The 19,328-nt window shown below is 40.7% G+C and overlaps 2 protein-coding genes and 1 pseudogene across 4 annotated transcripts in view; 1 reads left to right on the top strand and 2 right to left on the bottom strand.

The window, feature by feature from the left end:
* clpb (caseinolytic mitochondrial matrix peptidase chaperone subunit B) overlaps nt 1–11,556 on the bottom strand; it is a 38,886-nt gene extending 27,330 nt beyond the window's left edge. The window contains exons 1-3 of the mRNA XM_042486063.1: nt 10,778–11,556; nt 10,129–10,180; nt 6,463–6,549 (exon numbers count right to left, since the gene is read on the bottom strand). Of these exons, the coding sequence (XP_042341997.1) occupies nt 6,463–6,549; nt 10,129–10,180; nt 10,778–11,234 (596 nt within the window). The 5' untranslated portion in view covers nt 11,235–11,556. The remainder of the gene's footprint in view (nt 1–6,462; nt 6,550–10,128; nt 10,181–10,777) is intronic.
* stard10 (StAR-related lipid transfer (START) domain containing 10) overlaps nt 1–19,328 on the top strand; it is a 51,055-nt gene that overhangs the window by 11,163 nt on the left and 20,564 nt on the right. Inside the window, exon 1 of one of the 3 annotated variants that reach the window (XM_042486066.1) lies at nt 13,219–13,353. The exons of the other annotated variants lie outside the window; for them this stretch is intronic. The gene's annotated coding sequence lies outside the window, so the exon portion shown is untranslated. Of the gene's footprint in view, nt 1–13,218; nt 13,354–19,328 lie in introns of those variants that run through there. 3 annotated transcript variants of the gene reach the window in all.
* On the bottom strand, nt 16,176–16,325 carry LOC121943823 (annotated as a pseudogene).

Below are 19,328 nucleotides of genomic sequence, written 5' to 3'. Positions count from 1 at the left end.
GAACATTGTCATAATTGGAAAAATTGATTTGAAATGGACATCTATGACACAGTTGCAGACATGAACATGTAAAAAACAAAGTCACTGTTTCCTAAAAACATGGGCCAACATGTGTCACAGCATATAAATGTGCGTCGTCAGATTACAGTAATTGGGATGGAGACTGGATTTACGATTGGGATGACACTCGCTTCCTTCACGTCATCAAGCGTAACCTTGACTCTTTAACACAGTTTCTCCCGTCCTCACTGCTTGAAAACAAACACACTGTGCAGATGCAAATTCCTCAATTGACCACGACTCTTCCACCTGATTTACTTCCATTTCTAGTCCGTCCCATTATGGTGGATACACTCCAATGGCCGCTCCCCTCCTTCACTACACAGTAGTCTGCTTTGCAACATGTACATATGTGTACATTGAAGGGGCAAGGGTCGGGCCTGTTTCCGGCGCTGTTGAGTTGGGGAGGGGGTCTCTGTGTGTAGCCCTTCATTGGAGCGTACCGCCTTATAGAACAAACACGAGTACCTCGGCAACACCACTCACTGTGACCCAACGGACATTCCAGGTACCGTCTCTCCGTCTACAGAACACACTCACACACACGCGCTTTACATTTACCACCATGAACATGTGCAATGGCTTTGACATTGAGACGCAGACATGCACATGAACACACACAAAAACTAGTCAGCTAGTGTGCGCCCAACTGAGCGAGAGAGCGGGGGCGATGGCCGAAACATGAACCCTGCCAGTACGCTGCCGGCTGCCATTAAACCTGTGACTATGTAATGCAGCCTGGGAGGGAGTGATGGATCATTTTCAGCTAAATGTTTATGGCAGGCAGCTTGAGAGGGTTTAAATGGAGCAAAATGATTATTCAGAGCAGAATGAGGCGGACTCCTTTTTCAGAGCGACTTGACTACATAACAGATTACAGCTTCTCTGTAAGGGAACCTGCGTTCTTTAAAATGAGTATTGAGAGGAGATACGACCTCAGGAATGATGGAGAGACTTTGCAAGTCAATTCTTACACCATCTGTCCGATTAAAGGTGAGGTGCAGAATAAAAGGAAAATCAGAAGATATTTTAACAGGACAAAAATCAGGACAAAAAGGTCGAGAGATGCAAAAAAGGTGCCTTGAGTGAACTCTAGTTTGTTTTATGAGGAAAACCCAGAATGTGTTTGGACTGATTATTCCTTCACTTATACCCACGTTGCTTAGAGACCAAAATGTTTGTTTTGTTTTTTGTACCAGGCTGAATGCATGTTTATCTCTGCTTTAAGGCTGACATTTTAACATGGGGGTCTATGGGGATTGACTCACTTTTGGAGCCAGTCTCAAGTGGCCATTCAAGGAACTGCAGTTTTTGGCAATTCTGCATTGGCTTCATTTTTCAGCCACCTAGGCTGTCACATGAACATGTGGTTAAAAAGCAGGTATATATCAGGCCTCAGGAAAAAAATCTTAATGTCTACCAAACTGGAACCATTAAATGTAATTTGGCATTAAAATAGTTGAAACTGTCATTGTATAATCAAAATTTAATCAAAACTTATTTATCAAACAAATCGTTTCATCTTTAAGTGGAGTTAAGTACCAATGTCTGTTTGGGGTAGCATTTCAGGATCAAAATCTCAGTGGTCCATCCAAACAAATGACTCCATTATGTCAGTAAAACTTAAAATGAATAAAAAATAAAACAGAGTCATAATTAACAAAGAGCAGGCTTGTAGTAGTTTGTGTCGTCACTGCAGAACTTGTGTTCCTGTGGGAGAGCGATGCTGAGAACGGCCTGGCCAGGTCTTTGTGTCTGACCTTGCTGAGGGGGTATAAAGGACTATCGGGGGGTCCCCTTTTGTTACTGTATCACGGTGGCTGGGGGCGGCAGGGGGGCCGTGACCCACAGAGGGCTCTCCTCTCACCCTTGCAAGCACTTCTACAAACACATGGATGCATCCTCCGAGACACATAGAGACACACACAAATTCTGGTTGGTCACACGAGGCTGGGCAGGACTGTGTGAAGAAATGAGATGGTCTGAAAAGGGTTAATGGCATCAGGAAGGTAAACACGAAGGGGATAAAGAGAGGAAAACTGCCCAGAAGAAGAGGAGGAGGAGGAGGAGGAGGAGTGGATGAAAGGAGGGAAGTGCAGTTGGAAAGATGAAAGAGGGAGATTTCATTATACAGGATAGTGCTAAAACTAATGAGCTTTTGAAAACAGTTGATAGTTTTGCTAATCAACTGATGATCAAGTGGCTAACTTTATTTGGGACATTTAGGAGGAGAGCCGCAGCACTAATTTGAGGCCAAACCGAAGGCATGCAGAGGTTAATTAGGTTAAACTCCCATTTTAAAAGGAGTGGGCCAAAGTTAAAATTACAGACTAGCTAACACAAGTATCGAAACAATGTTAACTGTAAGTTACAACATTATTTTTACTTTCATGGCTAAACTGAGGCAAAATATGCATGTAGTAATGTGATAAGAGCTTCTTTTAAGGAGCAAAGCATCACCCCTGGGGCTGAGACAGAGGACGCGTTTTATTTGAGAACACGTCACAGATTCTCACTGCTATTGCAACGCCGAAAGCTTCAATTAATGACCGCGAAGAAGCCGGTGCTGATGCTGGGCGATTAAACCCTTCAGCTCGTGCAGAGGTTTGCCAGCAGCAGGTGACTGGTGTTACTGCTGGAGGCTGGTGTTAGTTTCCCACCGTGCCCCGGAGGGGAGACAGGAAATGGACACTTCCGTCTGCTATAATAGACACCTGAGCCGAACTGACCATCCATGTCTCTGACCACCTGGCCCAGACGCTGGACCTCACTTGACCTCAGCTAGCCTGGTGCACACCTGGGGTCAGATAGATGCCAGAGGGAGAGCTTCACTGCACTTTTTCATCCAAGTAACATGATTGGTAAAATGTTCTTTTATTAAGCTGTGATTTCTTCAAAGTGTTTTCTTTATATATTCATTTTTCCAAAGGGTGCCTTCTCTGTTGCTCTTCCTCAGGGTTCTTCCATTTTTTCCTCTTCAAAGAGCACCAGACACAATTTTTTTTAAAGTTTCATTATACTGAGCAACCAGTCATCGCTTTTTCCTAATTATTAAATTTAACCCACTTAAACCATATGCAAAAAGTCAGTTGTATTGGTTGTGTGAAGTGGTGAAGTTCATGTTCAGATTTCAACGGCTATAACATTAATCGTAGCAAAGTTTCCACAGTATGTAGCTGTGAATTCAAATGCGGAGCCTGTGATCCCTCGTTCTCAGCACTGTGTTCTGTTGAAAATGACTAAATCATTACATGAACACTTGTCAATTTGGTTTTACCGTGGCTCAGGCTTAATATATATTATCATTGCCTATCTGATGGAATATTGTTTTGATGTACTTGAAAGAGTACATGTAGGAAACTGGTATATGGCTACTGATTCTGTCACTGGCTGCTTACCATCCCAATCTTGTTGTATCGTGACCAAATGATGAGAATATTTTCCTGGGAGCTCTCCGGTGATTTTCACCACTATTCAACACGGCTAATCCCGTTCCCAAACCCATAATCCCTCTTCACATCACTCTTTCTCCACATCTAAACTATTCTCTTCTCTCTTCCCCAACGAGCCACTCATCTTCTCCTTCCATCATCCCTCAGCTTTCCCTCGTTTCACCCCCCCTTCCCTCCCATCGACTCACTCGGCCGACAGGTCGGAACGGTCAACAGGCGTTACACTCGGCTGAGCGCTCATTGTGCACGTGAATGCAGAGAGGGAGGGATGGAGGGAGAGAAAGAGAGATAGAGATGGGTATTGTGCGTTAAAGAGTGCAAATAGTGGGCCAGGCCCTGCGCCTCCCTGATTTAGCCTCACATCAAAGCTCAGCAAACACACGCCCCCCAATGTCTCACCCTTAATTCTTACACACACCCCTCTACTCCACCCCTGATTCTCTCACACAGCCGCACCTCGACCCTGACTGCTGGACGCTACACCTGCAAACAGTCAGAGGGCTCAACAGCTTCCTCTGAAATAGAAGGTAGATTTATCAGTCATTTTTTAAACAAAGTTTAAAAAGCTAAAATTTCATTTGTCCTTGATCCTGCTACATCTTTGACGTACAAATAGCACTGAGGTGAAATCTTCTGTCTCTTGAAACACAGTCATCTTTTCTGGTCCAGGAAAATATAAATTCAGTGAGAGGGAGGGGTGAAGTTATTCAACAATAATATCCGTGCTGACATTCTGGCTACGGGCTAGACCTCGTTCATGAGTAATGTTCCCTGCGTTTTCACTTAACGGCTGCAAATAAAGTTGTGTGTGACTGAGTAATAGGCAGTTGGCCTGTAAGATATTTGGTGTAAACTCCCCTCGTCTGTGTGTTTTCGCGCACACATTCACACATGCATCCTCACTTGTGTGTGCGTGGAAATGAGTGTGTGTGTGTTTGTGTTTGTGAGACGTGTGACTGATGTGTGTGAACCGATGTTCTGTCTTCCCTGCAGCAGTGACGGCTCACTGGGGGGTTGGAAGACGGGATTAAACACAGAGGAGTGTCACTGCCTCGCTGAGTTATAGCACTCATAACACACACATACACACACACACACAAGACAGCGCAGTGATACACACACAACTGTTGGTACAGACACAAACACACACACAACCAAATTCTGATTATAGACCAGGCAGTGATTAACAATTATTTTCATGAACAACTATTGATTGATTGATTATTGTCTATAAAATGGCAGGAAATTGTGAACAACACTCATCAAATGCCAAATGTGATGTCTTCAAATCACCCATTTTGTCCAAAATCCAAAAGACATATAATTTACAATCACATAGAAGTGCATATTATTATTCTTGGGAAGCTGGAACCAACAAATATTTGGCTTTTTTTTCCTCAATAAATGACTCTTTTTTTTAAAATGAACCAATGATTGAAATGTTGTCGATTAACTTTCTGACAACGAACTAATCAATGAAGCACATCTTTACGTTATTAATTACATAGAAATGCTTTATTAGAACACATTAATATGAAATACATAGAATTAAAAAATCTAAACTTATTAGCTCCAATGCAGAAACATTATTCAAAGAAAAAAACATTTATTTTTGACAAACTTCAATTTGTCTCACATTTCTAAACCTAAAAGATGCAGATGTTTCCATCTTAGCTGCATTCAATTCAAACTCTCTTACCAACTAGAGAAGGGAGCATCTGTAACCCTGACATTCAAAGTAAGCTCATTTTCAGCTATTTTCATATTCAAATTTCACATTATGCTTCTCACGGACACATGAGGCCCTTAAACAAAAAAAAGTGACCACACAGTCCTGATAGAGAAAAAAAAAGCCCTGTAAATTGGATTTGGCCCGGCCTTAACCTCGGCCCCTCTCTGTGCTGTGTGTGTTCTGGGGGCCAGGAGGCTAATTTAATTTGTTGGACAGAGAGATGGGGGAACGGGTAAAGACCGTCTGTCAGTCTCAAAGTCGCACTTTGCACTTCAGAGGACCTACTGTAACAACTGGAGCGGGGACACGGATGACATATGCTCACATACTAACTCATGCAGACAGCTGGGTGACACCAAAACACGACATTACTGTTGCATATGTTCACCACGGAGGGCCGACGTGTAACACACATGATCTGTTCACATGGTTCCTACACATTTTTCAGTTCAACTCAAGTTTCCAGACTTCTCAGACGATTTTTCAGCCCCTATTTGACATCTGAGTAACTAGAATACGAATATAATTTCAGCTGTTAACGGCTATATGTCATATTCTGACTATGTATGCTATTATGTAGCCAAATTCTTGTCAGAAGATTGTATTTAGGTACTGTAGCTCGTACAAATCAATTAACACCAAACCCAGACAAGTTCATCTCTACCCAAAGAGGAAGTAAACTATCTGGTGCTACCTATACTCGTGTGATTGTCCCTTAAAGCTTAGAATAAATATTACATTATTGTTCCCCCCATATATTTAGTTTGTTTTTTAATACGAACCAACAATTTTCATGGTATTTGTGCAGCGTTTTTTCTTCATTCTGATAAACACAGTCATAAATGTTTCCTTACGTAGAAAAGATGTTTACTTTTCTGATAACTACGTCATAGTTCATGGATGTTTTATCTTTTGACGACATCAAGCACGCTCTGGCCCTCACTCTGTCACACAGTAGTAAACATTTTGGCTGCCTGCTCCAAACGCCATCGGAAACACTCTGCTTAGATGATTAAATTACTTTTAGAAATTCTGAATTTTACATTTTGCAACACAGAATTGGAGCAAAAGTCTGGGAATAAATATTTTCTATACTCCTTTTTTCAGTTTTCCACACGTATCCAGGAAATTACTGAAATCAAATTAAATACTTTTCTATACTGCGCAGGAACCCTGTGTTCAGTGGGATTACAGTAGTTGTTTGAAACACACACAGACCTGTGCTGGCGATTCATGGCAGCCACCATGAGAGCGGTCCAACCAAGACGGTGACGGTGGTTTGGGTCGACCCCCTCTTTAACCAGCCTGATGGGAAAAAGAAAAGGGATTGTAATTCACCATCATAATTAATATTACCAAACAGCAGAGGCCATCTGAAGCAAATGTCCATACAGCACAGGGCACAGCAATAATACGGTTACCAGACGAGTAACCAGGTATCAGCTTTTGGCTGCTGAAACTGCACATATGGCTGCCACTTCAAGTCACCTCTTACTTTAATTAATTAGATACTATGCAGTTATGCATCATCTTAATAATGAAAATGTGAAATAAAAATGTTTAAAAGCATTATTATAGTGAATACACAAAATGCTTTATAGTTTGTGTTTTATCTGATACTGTTAGACAATTTGAAACCAGAGTGTTATCACTTAACCTGTCCTTATACGATATTTTGTCTCACCTTACGGTTCTGTCTCGTGTGCTACCTTGAGCTAGTGAACTCTGCGTGTCAGTTATCGTGGTGCATGTTTTACATGTTTTGCAGTTTCATTTCCGTCCAGCTCAAAGATGCAGGGAGACTTCACAAATTTCCCTTGTGTTTTTCGTTCAGGTTCATCTGGTTCTTGTCAGAATAATTTGCACATTCGTTTGTGATGTTGACAGGTTAGTCGGACTTTTCACCCCACAGCGGGACAGTTTAATTTGCTCTAACTCCGTCTCTGAAACAGATGCATGTGCACACACGAGTAAATGCACCAGCGCATGTGCAGCGTTGTCTGCTTCCAGTTCTGATTGTCAACAGTAATCAGGGCAACTGAAGGCAAATGAAGCAACCTGGCAACCATTACTGTCCAGCCCTGGCGTAGTGGTATCAATATGTCAGAATAAGTGTTTTGATAATATCTTAACACATACTGAGATATACTGCTGCTTGAATTGAGACTTTTTCATACTTAAAACTGGAAAAACGCACATGAAAAATGCGCGCGTGAAAGCAAACAGATATGGCCGGCCAGCTGCTTGTGTGACTGTATCAAAGCCTTGTTAGACACAGCAGCATGAAACCATCCTGTGATATCTTTGTCTTTATCTGACACACACGCTTGCTCCTTGAGCAGGTAATGTGTCTGTAAGCCAGGTGTGTGCTGAGTTTTCTGCCCGAGGGTATGACTCCAGGTACTGGAGAGTGGCACAGTCCTCATTAAGTGTGTGTGTGTGTGTGTGTGTGTGTGTGTGTGTGTGTGTGTGTGTGTGTGTGTGTGTGTGTGTGTGTGTAAGTTATCCGTCTGTCGTCTCATGTGCTGAGCAGGCAGACAGCGTGTGTGTTTACAGTCAACACAGTGGCCTCTGTCTGGTCTGCACTCAGCTCTGGTTCTGTTTTCACTGCCTGGTCTGCATGCAGAGGGTATGTGCAGAGAAAAGTGCTCACCGCTACATCTGCATCCATTTTTTTTTTAGGGTGCAGCACTTGTTTTGGTTCAGTCAAAACTAAGCAACTGTGAGTACTTTAATTTCACAACAAGGCTAAGTTAAAGGAGGGATAAAAAAAACAGCTATAGGACCCTTTTAACAAATGGAATGCAACCCTAAACTTATCTTGACATTACCCAGAGGAGCTGTATGTGAAAATGCAAATGTCCGAATCAGTTGAACTAGACATTAATGCACTTTGTCCTGCCAGGATCGGATGTCCGATCTCAAAAAAGCCGTGCAGCGCGATCAGAGTGCACTGCGTGGCTGCTTACATAGACAATGACTGGGAACTGTAGAAATGATGAATCCTACAGACACACATCAGTGTGGAAATTTTAACACAGATGCCAAAAAAACTAACTGGAAAGACGACGAGATTCAGGTACTTCTGACGATAATGGCAGAAGGGAAAATTTAAGGAGCAGCAAGATACTCAGCTGCTAATAACCAAATTACGAACTGGCTATATAAATAAAACACTGCGATTTCCACAGCATACTTTCTGCAACATGCTGTTTCACAATTAAACTGGCAGGGAAACATTTTCAAATCTAAAAATACTGAATACAAGCATAAGGTATGAAATAACAGCAGCCTCCATCCTTTTAACTTCAGCATCGTGATCAGCCGACATGAACCCTTCTCGGTGAAACCTGCTCCTCGTGATAATGTCTGGGACTCATCATGACAGCAGATCAATTTCTTGCACATGTTCTGGTGGTAAAAAGCTATCTCCATCTAATAATGATTCACCACAGCGGTAGTACGGCTGCTTTTATAAAGTCTGTGTGAAAACAAGACCTCCATCCCCTCCACCTCCTCTCTCCCGACACTTTACCACTTCTAAACTAAACCAAAGCACTTAACACATCTGTGACCTGCTGACGGTCTCACTGCACTCTCACCTACACCATCTGCCACATGGGCACAGGTAACCCAAGCCAGCAAATGGAGACACACGTGGATAAACACATGTGCACTGGGCTTGTATAGACCGATACGAATACCCAAATACACACTGTACACACACAGGCACAAATTTCACAAAAATTACAGGATTATTGCTCAGAGGTGAGCAGCATAACTGACAGGAAATCCAACCAACCACCAATATGAAGAGCAAAGTGTTTGTTTATTTAAACTAAAATACCATATATTACATATGGCACATTGTAGGCTCTTGAGTATTGAACTTCAGCACAAAATTTTAGGATCATGACCCTGTGACTACAGTGTTTTCACATCTCTGTTTTCATAGTTTCTCGAGATTTGTAATGAAATATTATCAGCAGAACAGATGGGACCAAGAAGTACTTTAAGACCTGCAAAGCTCCTTTTTGGGTGGCTATGGTTGACTGACACTGAGTTTGAGGGGAAATTATAACAAACTCAGAGCAAGGGGGCATTTTAATCTGTAATTTAGATAAGAAAAAGAAAGGTGCTGCAAAGTAAGAGGCAAAAAAATTTTTCAAAATCAAATTTGAGGGAGGAAAATGAATCAAACCACAGTGTTGGCATCCATCCTGTAAAGGCGTTACACACACATAATGGTCCTCCTCTTCCACCTAGTGGTTATTAGTGGGACTACAACTGGAATATACGTGTTTTCATACCCATACATGAGCCTAGCTGTAGCAGAAACTGGCCTCAGTAGATGATCAGTGATTTATAAGGATATAACACTAAACAGCAGAAGATGATTAGTACAGAGCTTTAGTCACCACAACCACTTTTTACAAACCAGAGGCCTTTACTGGTTTCTATTAACATTGTACTGGAAAGATCACTTTGGATGGACCGTTCATGGTTTCTTTACCCAAGTAAATTGAATTAAATGTAGTACAGGTTGAGATAGATAAAATTATTATGAACACTTTTTTCTGCTTTAATACCTTAACATATGTACATAATAAAATTACTGACAGTGGATATGGTCTCAGACAAAAAAAAAAATCATATCTCATCATATATTTTCAACAAGAAATATAAATCTCATGGCTAAAGAAGTCATTTAATTTAGCACAGCCGTGGAAAAATGTAAAATTTAATCATCTAGGTCATATGACATTAGTGATGTTACAGTAATATTACAAAGCCCTGCTGATTCCTAACTAATTTTAACTAAGTGTGTGTGTGTGTGTGTGTGTGTGTGTGTGTGTGTGTGTGTGAGGGGGGGGGGGGTTGTACCTGGCCACATCATCAGAGTTATTGGTCCTTGCTGCTTCCAGAAGAGCATCACCTTGTTGCAAAAACAGATACAGAAAACATTACATTAAAAGAACACAGACCATTGGGGATATGTGAATACTGTTTTTTAGGCCAAATCCAATTCTTCATTACTTTCTTACATGCATTTTTTGAATATGTGCAAAAATTGCTCCAGATTATTAGCAATTTACAATATTTTAGACAGTTATGGAGGAAGTATTTTATCCTTTACTTTGGTTCAAGCAGAAATACCACAGTCTAAAAAAGTTCATTACAAGTAAAAGTTCTAAATTCAATACCCAAGTACTACAACAACATGGAGCCAGTTTTACATATTCTGTGGACTACTAGGTTCATTTTTTGTGTAGTACTGGATACATCAATTATGTATAATGTTATAATATGCAAAATCAAACTAATACCCATTAGTGACAGATAACTGTTGAGTAAAACATACAATATTTACCTCTGAATTGTAGTGAAGTCAAAGTATAAAGTTTTATAAAATAGAAATACTCAAGTACCTGTAAATTGTACATAAATACAGTACTTGAGTAAAAATACATAATTACTTTTCACAGTTGAACAGACAAAACAATTATTCCATGTAACAGCTGATAAAGTCTACCTTTATTATCAGAGTCTTTCTTGAGGCAGAAGGCCACGGCTGCAGCAGACAGCACACCGGCAGATGCCACTCCTGCCCGGCTGGCTCCTCCACCTGTCCCGCGGCCCTCACCTCCGCCGCTCTGCCCGCTCTCCTCCCAGTACTGGTTGTTGTTGCGCCCCCTGCTGGCCAGAGCCGCCCACGAGCTGCGGCGGTTCTCCAGGTTGGACAGCCATCTAGGGGCGAGGTGGTGGAACTGCACCGCCGGGTTTACACTAGTACCGGCCGTCTCTTCGGCTAAAATCCCCCGTCTAGAGACCCGAGAGGTGGACACGATTGGGTTGCGGTTGATCTCCGCCGGTGTCTCGCGGATGCCTTGACAGGCAGCATCACCTGCGCTGGTCTGGAGCACGCGACTGCACGGTGACAGGCTGCGCGACCTTCGCGCAATTAGCCTGGTGGGAATAGATGATAACATGGCGATAAACTCACCAAAAACGAAGCGGGGGATCAAACCCTCAGTCTGGCAGTAACTCCAGGGGGACACGGATACCCTACAGGCCCGGGACACCGCGATGATTCCGATCTGACGGCTGTAACACCTTGATTTCCAAGCAGCTACTTACAACAACCGAGACGAAAACAACCGCTTCTCATCATCGTAGCGTGGATGTCACCAGAACGCGCGGTGCATTCTGGGAAATGTTGTTTTACTGGAAGGTTCTACGTCTAACACTTGTGACCACAGCGAGATTTTTTTTTTACATTTATTGATTGAATACAAGATCATTACAAAAATGCATATAAATACAGAAAAGGACAAAATTAACAAAAATAAATTAAAAAATACACAATGAAAAGACAAAAACTAAAAAGAAAAAATATTACATTAAAATTTCATAATGCAAGGTTACATCATATAGGCTGATCATTTAAATGGAATTTTTTAAAAAAATCTATTGCCCAAAATCATTAATAAAATGCAGGAATATTGCTTTAGTGTCTGACCAATTCTTCTTATGAATGCGGGAATTTCCAAAAATAATAAACAGTTGTATCTACATTTTTTTATTTTCAAACTATATATACTATAAACTATATATTTGAACATTTATCTTGACTTTCCTTTTAGAAAGTTGCCACATCAGTCATTCTGGTGTAAATACACTGAGGAAAAAAGTGACGCGCGAGGGCGAAATGGCGAGATGTTATAGACTTATGTGTTCGGAAATCAGATTAAACTGCAGTGAGGTACGCACATAGAAATAATAACAAGAAAGATTTGTGAAAATGTTGGATCAAACTTCCAGTTGATCCTGTTTTACGCACGCGTAATGTTGCCATACGCCAACGGTTACTTTTGAATTTCCTTGTCTGAACTATTTGTATTTGATTTACAGTAGCCTATAGTCATCCTGTATTGCAGTAGCCAACAATATTAAACAGCTGTTCACCAAAACGAGACGCGGTCACAGCTGGCCTTTGGTTGCACATCGCGAGCAGTTTGTTTACTGTATCGGACTGGACAGAGCTTTTTGGATTTCTAGTCCTTTCATATACGCACAGTAGGATAGGGTATATTGTAGCCTGTACGACTGGACCTGAGCATGAAAGAACCCTGACCGTGACATATATTTGATGACACAAGCAGTTGTTTTGTCAGTGCATTTGTCCTCTGATAGTTGATCATGGCCGCCAGATGGCATCACAGCACTGTGATGTTTAGTACACACAGCCTTGCAGGGAAATGTCTTATTCCAATGGTTTAAATTTCAAGCATAATTCTGATAATGGCTGGATGATTTGATCATTCCGGTCAAATCCGGAACAAAGACAACACAACTGTAGAACAAAATAGACGGTAAGCTTTAAACCACCGATAAATAGGCTTCTGCTTTCAAAGTCTAAAATGTAGACATTATAGCCTACTGTAATCACATGCTGATTTACCCACAGACCCATTTACTGATTACTGTGCCCTGGCCTTCACCTTCAAATTATCACTCAAATTAAAATGAACCAACAAGAAAATGACTCAGAATCATCACAAAGAGAAACAGATAGACTGCAAAGGGATGAAAACAAACTGAAAAGAGAAAAAAAAAGTCAGAAAAAGGGAAAAACGACCACAAATGACAAAGAGACACAAAAAATACAAAGAGACACTTTGACACACACAAAAAAGACACACAATCACTGCACACAGAAACAAAAAGGTACCTTATAAGTAAGTTATTTTAATACAAGTATAATACAATATAAGACACAATAACGCAAAAAGGCTACAAAAGGCAAAACAACCAAAAACTGACTATAAATTTACACAAAACAACAAGACAAAATTACCCAAATAACACATAAAACAACAACAACAAGGAGACACAAAATGACGGCTTTATTATTATTATTTTATGACAGTGTTTGTTGTTCTGAGGGTACATTGATTCCCTGCATGTCCTTGTTGACCCTGCAGCCTGCTCTTACTGGATTTGTCTGCTCCTGTACCTGCCTGCCTGACGCCAACTTTGCTTCCTCAATGACCACGAGCCCTGCCTATCCCTCTCTGGAGTCCCAGCTTTTCCCACAAGCTCCATGCTGTAAGTGTTTCTGCAACTTACCTGATGCATTCACCTTCTTGTCTGCTCCACGTTCACAACTCCCCCACTCAGGCTATGAAGTAACACCTATGAACGTGAGCTCACCCCAGTCTCTCTACGAGCTCTGCTCGACTCATGAACTCTGCTCCACCCCAGAACTGATAACTGTCCCTACTGATTATACTCACCTGTGCTTCATTTAACCTGCCAAAAGATGAAATAAGGTCATTACCAACTACTTACCTGCTCTTTTGTGCTGCATTTGGGTCCTACCACATCCCATTAACAGTGTAACTGTCTCTGAGACAGTTTTATGGATGTTTATTTTCTTTGTTATAAATTAATTACCTTTAGTTCATAAAGCTGAAGGTCATTAAAATGTGATAAATAGGGTGTTAAATACTTTATGACAAAAAAAGTGTCCCAGAGGTATTTTCAAAAATTCTGGTTAGAAATTTATTGGTTAATGTAAGCTTTCTATTGGTCTGACATAAATGCAAAGAGTAGCACCACCCAGTGAAGTTTTTGGCATTGTGGGAAGTGTGATGTTTGGGTAAGAGCAACATGGCTCCTGATGATGGACCAACGCACAACTCCAGCGTAACTATATTCTACACGTGGTCTTGGACAAACAGGATTTACCGTATGCGATATTGTTGATGCACATTCTCCCCATTGTGTTGAGGATGTGAGTTTTTGCTTATACATGATCTGCATTGTTGTGACTGCAAAAAAAAGAACAGAGGATAAAAAGACTAGTCATTGTTGAAAACCTGATGGACTTGAAATGATCTAAATTTTTTTAGTATCAGGAAGAACAAAAGTTGTTCACACATGCTTGCATACATGCTTGAGGAAACATTACATTAAATCATCACTTCCTACACAAGAAACTTAGCTTGATTTTACTAGTAGTAAAATCAAGCATAGTAATGAAACAGCTTGTCTTTAAAATCTTGATGAAACTGCATTTTGAGAGTCATGTGCTTCTGTATAGTTTCTGCAAATTTTCCTGTAGAAATGTGATGCTGCAGCAGAAATGTATGCAGAAAGTTGTCTATCAACATTTTAAAGCAAATCAGTTAATGAAAGACTCTTTCGTTTAGTAGCAGGAATGGCAAGGGCAAAATTGTTCAGAAATCAGTTGGCATTTTTATCTTCATCTACTATGATGAAAAAAATAGTGTATTCCAGGAAAAAATAATAACGGTGTTGTTGAAAATGCCATTTTCTTGTGTCTGAAATACTTCCCAAGCCAGACTACTCTGATGTATACAAGAGTGGGCTGTAATTTATTAGATGGGTATGTTGTGTGCTGGCAAAAGGCTTACTGGCTCACATGAATCATAGAGGGCACCATGCTCCACCATCATAAATCTACTGGCACCTTTACCAGCAGTCCCATCTAAATGTCAGTGTGGGTTTGCTTTTGTAGACACATGACAATACATCTATTCACTCCAAAAAATACAGCTGAAGTTGCCCACACCGAGCTGTCGATGTGTTTCTAAAGCATTTTTTAAAACTCACGTTCACTATATAACGATCAGCCACAACACTGAAATCAATGGTGAAGTGGATAAAATTGATCATCTTGTTGCAATACAATGTCCTGCTGGGAAACTTTGGGTCCTGGCAATTATGTACATGCTACTTGATTGACATCAACCTCACAAACATTGTTACAGATCAAGTATCCCCCTCATGGAAGTGGCCCCCCAGCAGGACAATGTGCCATGCCACACGCAAAAACTGCTCAAGTATATGGTCCGAGGAACTTGACAAAGAGCTCAAGGTATCAGCCTCCAAACTTGCATGATCCCAATCTGATTGAGCATCCATGGGACACGCCACTAGTGTCAGACACCACAGGACAGCCCCAGAGGCCCTGTGTCCATGCTTTGATGTGTCATAGGCCCCATCATGGATCAGACTTGGTTCTGGCCTGTTGAGTCATAGACACAGTCAAGTCCTTTCAAGTCATCAAAGTCACCTTTACTGTCAATTCTAACATGTTTGTTAGACACACAAGAATTGAAATTGCATTTCTCTCCATGCCCACGGTGCAAATAGTAAAAGGTCAAAAAGAGAATAGAAAAACAAAGAGAAAAAAGCTAAAAATATGTATGTACATATATTAATCAGGCAATAGAAAGAGAAAATATAGACATGGTGTATATACATACTTACATACAAACATATGTTATGGACATATAGACATATTCATAAGTGTACAACGTGGTGCAGTTTGGTGGGTGCAAAAAGAAAAAGGGCAGGTTTACTATGAAATAATGTAATGTGTTATGTACAGTACAGCAGCAGAAACAGAGTTAATAGTGCAAGTAGTTTGTAGTGCAATTTATGATACAAAAGGTAGCAGCATTATTTAAAGGTGATCTGTTCTTTTGTGCTTTGGCAAGAGCTGGGAGGAGCTCAGAGTCCAACGTTTTTGGGGGCAGAGGGTAGAAGACAGGGGAGAGAGTTCAGCTTCCTGACAGCCTGATGGATGAAGCTGTTCATGAGTCTGGTGTAGCGGGCACGGAGGCTCCGGTACCTTCTCTCAAAAGGCTGAAGAGGCTGCGTGAGGGGTGTCTGGAGTCACCCACACTGTTGGTTGCTTTGCAGATGAGGCGGGTGTTGTAGATGTCCAGGAGGGACGGGAGTGAGGGTGAGACATCAATTTGGGACATGACTAGCCGTTTGAAGCAGTTCATGATGATGGGGTCAGTGCAACAGGCCGGTAGTCATTGAAGCAGCCTTGCGGGTGTTGACTGTGGCGAGTGTTCTCTTCACACTGGCTGCAGACCGGCAAAAAAAACAAAAACGGGAGAGCATGAACGCAGTCCCCCACTACCAGAAATTATGCAGTCAACATTCCCACATTTGGGGAATTTGCTAGGGTCAGCACATCCGGAGTGCAATGGCTGAGCCTCGCCCAGGGTTTTATTTATAAAGCCCATTATCACAAATCACAATATGCCTCAGAGGGCTTTACAGCATCCCTCTGTCCTTTGACCCTCACAGGGTATGAGGAAAAACTCCTCCCAAAAAAAACTTTAATGGGGGAAAAAGTTATAGAAACAGGACCTCTGGGGTACCAGAAGGCCCCATATTCTGTGTAGTGGACAGACAGACACATTGCTGTTCACACCTGTCTATCATGTGTCTCCTGCTGACCAACTGTGTTCAGATGTCATTACTGCGAAATTCTACACATCTTCTTCCATTGTGCAAAACGATGCATGGTCAGACAACATTTTGTCTAATTCGACATAAAATTTGTAAGTTATAGAGTGTTTGCACACTATAGCCAAAACAGCCACCAAGTCCTTGCACTAATGACATAGCTTTATTAGGGATACATCAGGATGGTGTTAGCATTTATACCACAAAAGAAATATGGTCAAATGACCACCGTGGCAAGTGGTTTGAGTGACCAGATCACAATGCATCTTGGTGGTCGTTTACACTTGTATTTAGCGCTGTCTACTTGTGACCAGATGACCCAAAATGCATGTTCCTTGGGCCATTCCTGGGCAGTTTTTGCAATGTTGCATGGCACCATGTCTGGCTGGAGAAATGGCATTGAGGGGATGTACTTGGTCTGCAATGGTGTGAGAGTAGGTGGTGCCTGTCAAGTCCACATGCAATGCAGGACCCAGAGTTTTCCCACAAAACATTGCATTTTAACAAGATGACTGGTGTTACTGACCTCAACAGTCAGTGGTTTTAATGTTTCCACTGATCAGTGTTTATCTTGACAACATTGAAATGATGTGATGGCTGAGATTTGTGCTTTGAGACAGTCAGCTGCACAGCTGCAGGGACCAGACTGGTTTGGCAGACTCTGTGAAACTGATTTCATTAACGATGGCTCGGTGCTTGCAAGTCTCCCTTAGTGCCATTTTAGTCATCATGTAAAAATACTGAATAACAAATTGGACTGTATTGAAATGTCTCACTTGAGAGCAAGAAAGGTGGCTTCATATATTGGAGTTGACTGGCAGTTTTGCAACCATTTTTTTCTTTTATTCCTTGTCCTAAATTGGTCAATTTTGCACTTAATGCATTACTATGCTTTCTGAATAAATCAGCCTGAATCATCAGAGCACTCTTGTTTCTTTATGGTTTCCAAATGAATCAAATTCAGTGACCTTTTTTCGCAGCAGACGTTTCAACAAAATCACAGGTACAACTAATAACATTTACCACGGCTCTGTTCTGGGAATCACAGCAATGTAATGAATAAATTGTACTACTGATCACAACTGTCAAAAAGTCTGCTTTCTTGCTTAAGTCGACAATGGAGAATTAGGGTTTTTTTCACTGTGTTTATTCAAAAGAAATCAATCAGCATCAAAAAAGCTGTATTGCTCCTGTGCAGAGAAAGAGTGTGAAGTCCATGCTTGCAGAAAGTGATCAAACCTAAATGATAAAGTTGCTCTGTGATGGGCAGCACTTTGGCTACACTACAGCACCTGTCAACCACCAAAAAGAAACATTTTCGCCCATAATAATTTTGCATGACCTTTCTGTGTTTTGCATCTTTACACAAATGTGTGATTGTAAAAGGAAAATGTAAGGGGCACTTCAGATTATTTGGGCCTCAAGATGTCGTGAGAACACCCACAGATTAAACTGAATGAAGGAGGCCAATAATGGTTTTACAAACTCCAAGATGAAAAAAGGGAGAGTGATGGATGAGTGACAACCACAGACTGAGTGAAAAATAGATGGACACAGGCGAGCAGAGTGAGGGAATATAAAAGATACAGTCACTTGAAAATATATTGCATCGTAGGACATGTAAATGCATATTGTTGTCAATATGTGAGTTCATATCTTGTTTTTATTGGCATAGCCAGCAGTGAAAAAAAATGACAGAAAGACTCCCAAACACTTTACACGTCAGCCAACAGGAGCCAGGCGCGCTCCCGCTGCCCCGTGAACTAACAAGTTCATAAAAAGGTGCGCGTGAATGGTGTGATAGCGCGGAGTGCGTTCAAATACAGTCGGGAACAAGCAAAGAGAGTGACCAAACGGGAGCTGTCTGCGTGTTTAAGCTGTTCAAGCTGTAAGCTTTTGTTCAAGCTTTAAGCTGTCCATTATGTCTAAGACCGAGACAAGACTGTATCAAAATGCATTTGATTCTGAGACGAGACTGAAATGCTCTAAAAGTGGTCTCGAGATCCAGATTGATCCCAAGCATGACAACTCTAGAGCCAGTGTTTGATTTTTTGGACTCAATGAAAGAGAATCTGTTCCATATAGGGTTAAAATAAAATAAAAAAAAAAACACAACAATATTTATTTTTAGGTGGTTATAAACAGATGAAACCATGAATATTATAGTCTGTACCATTTCTGCCAATAGATACCCCTAAATTGTACACATCGAGCCTTTAAATATGATAAAATTGCATTACATAGGCTAAATATAGGAATAGATAGCACTTTTAATTGTATTTTTTCAATTCAGCTAATAACTAAATTAAGTTATATTTTAAAATTACTTTAAATAACGTGACATCTTTTTTGCAAAACTTTAATTTATTAGTAATTAATCAAAACGTGTGTTCATAAATATGGTAATGAAGTACTTGACAGTTGAATTTCTTTTGGATAATGTGGAAAACTTAGTTGGAACAAATCAACTTGTCAGTTATTTAACTAGTTATCAATTGTAAAAAAAAATGTGTTCATAAATATAGTAATTAAGTATTTAATAACCATATTTATGACCACATTTTTAAGTTGATTCCCCATAAATTGTTTTATTTTAAGGTCTTTTGTACTCTTACCATAATTATGAACACACGTTTTTAAGTTGATTACTAATAAAAAAATTAAATTGGTCCAACACATTTTCCCTCAGTGTTATATGCTTAATTATCATAATTATGAACCAACTGATTCCTCACAAAATTATGTTATGGCAACTAATTTTTCCCCAACAATATTTAAAGAGGAATTGA

The sequence above is a fragment of the Plectropomus leopardus genome, chromosome 5 (assembly GCF_008729295.1).
Source record: "Plectropomus leopardus isolate mb chromosome 5, YSFRI_Pleo_2.0, whole genome shotgun sequence".
NCBI classification, from domain to species: Eukaryota; Metazoa; Chordata; class Actinopteri; order Perciformes; family Serranidae; genus Plectropomus; species Plectropomus leopardus.
The sequence above is the reverse complement of the archived record's forward strand: the minus strand, read 5'-3'. Positions and strand labels throughout refer to the sequence as shown.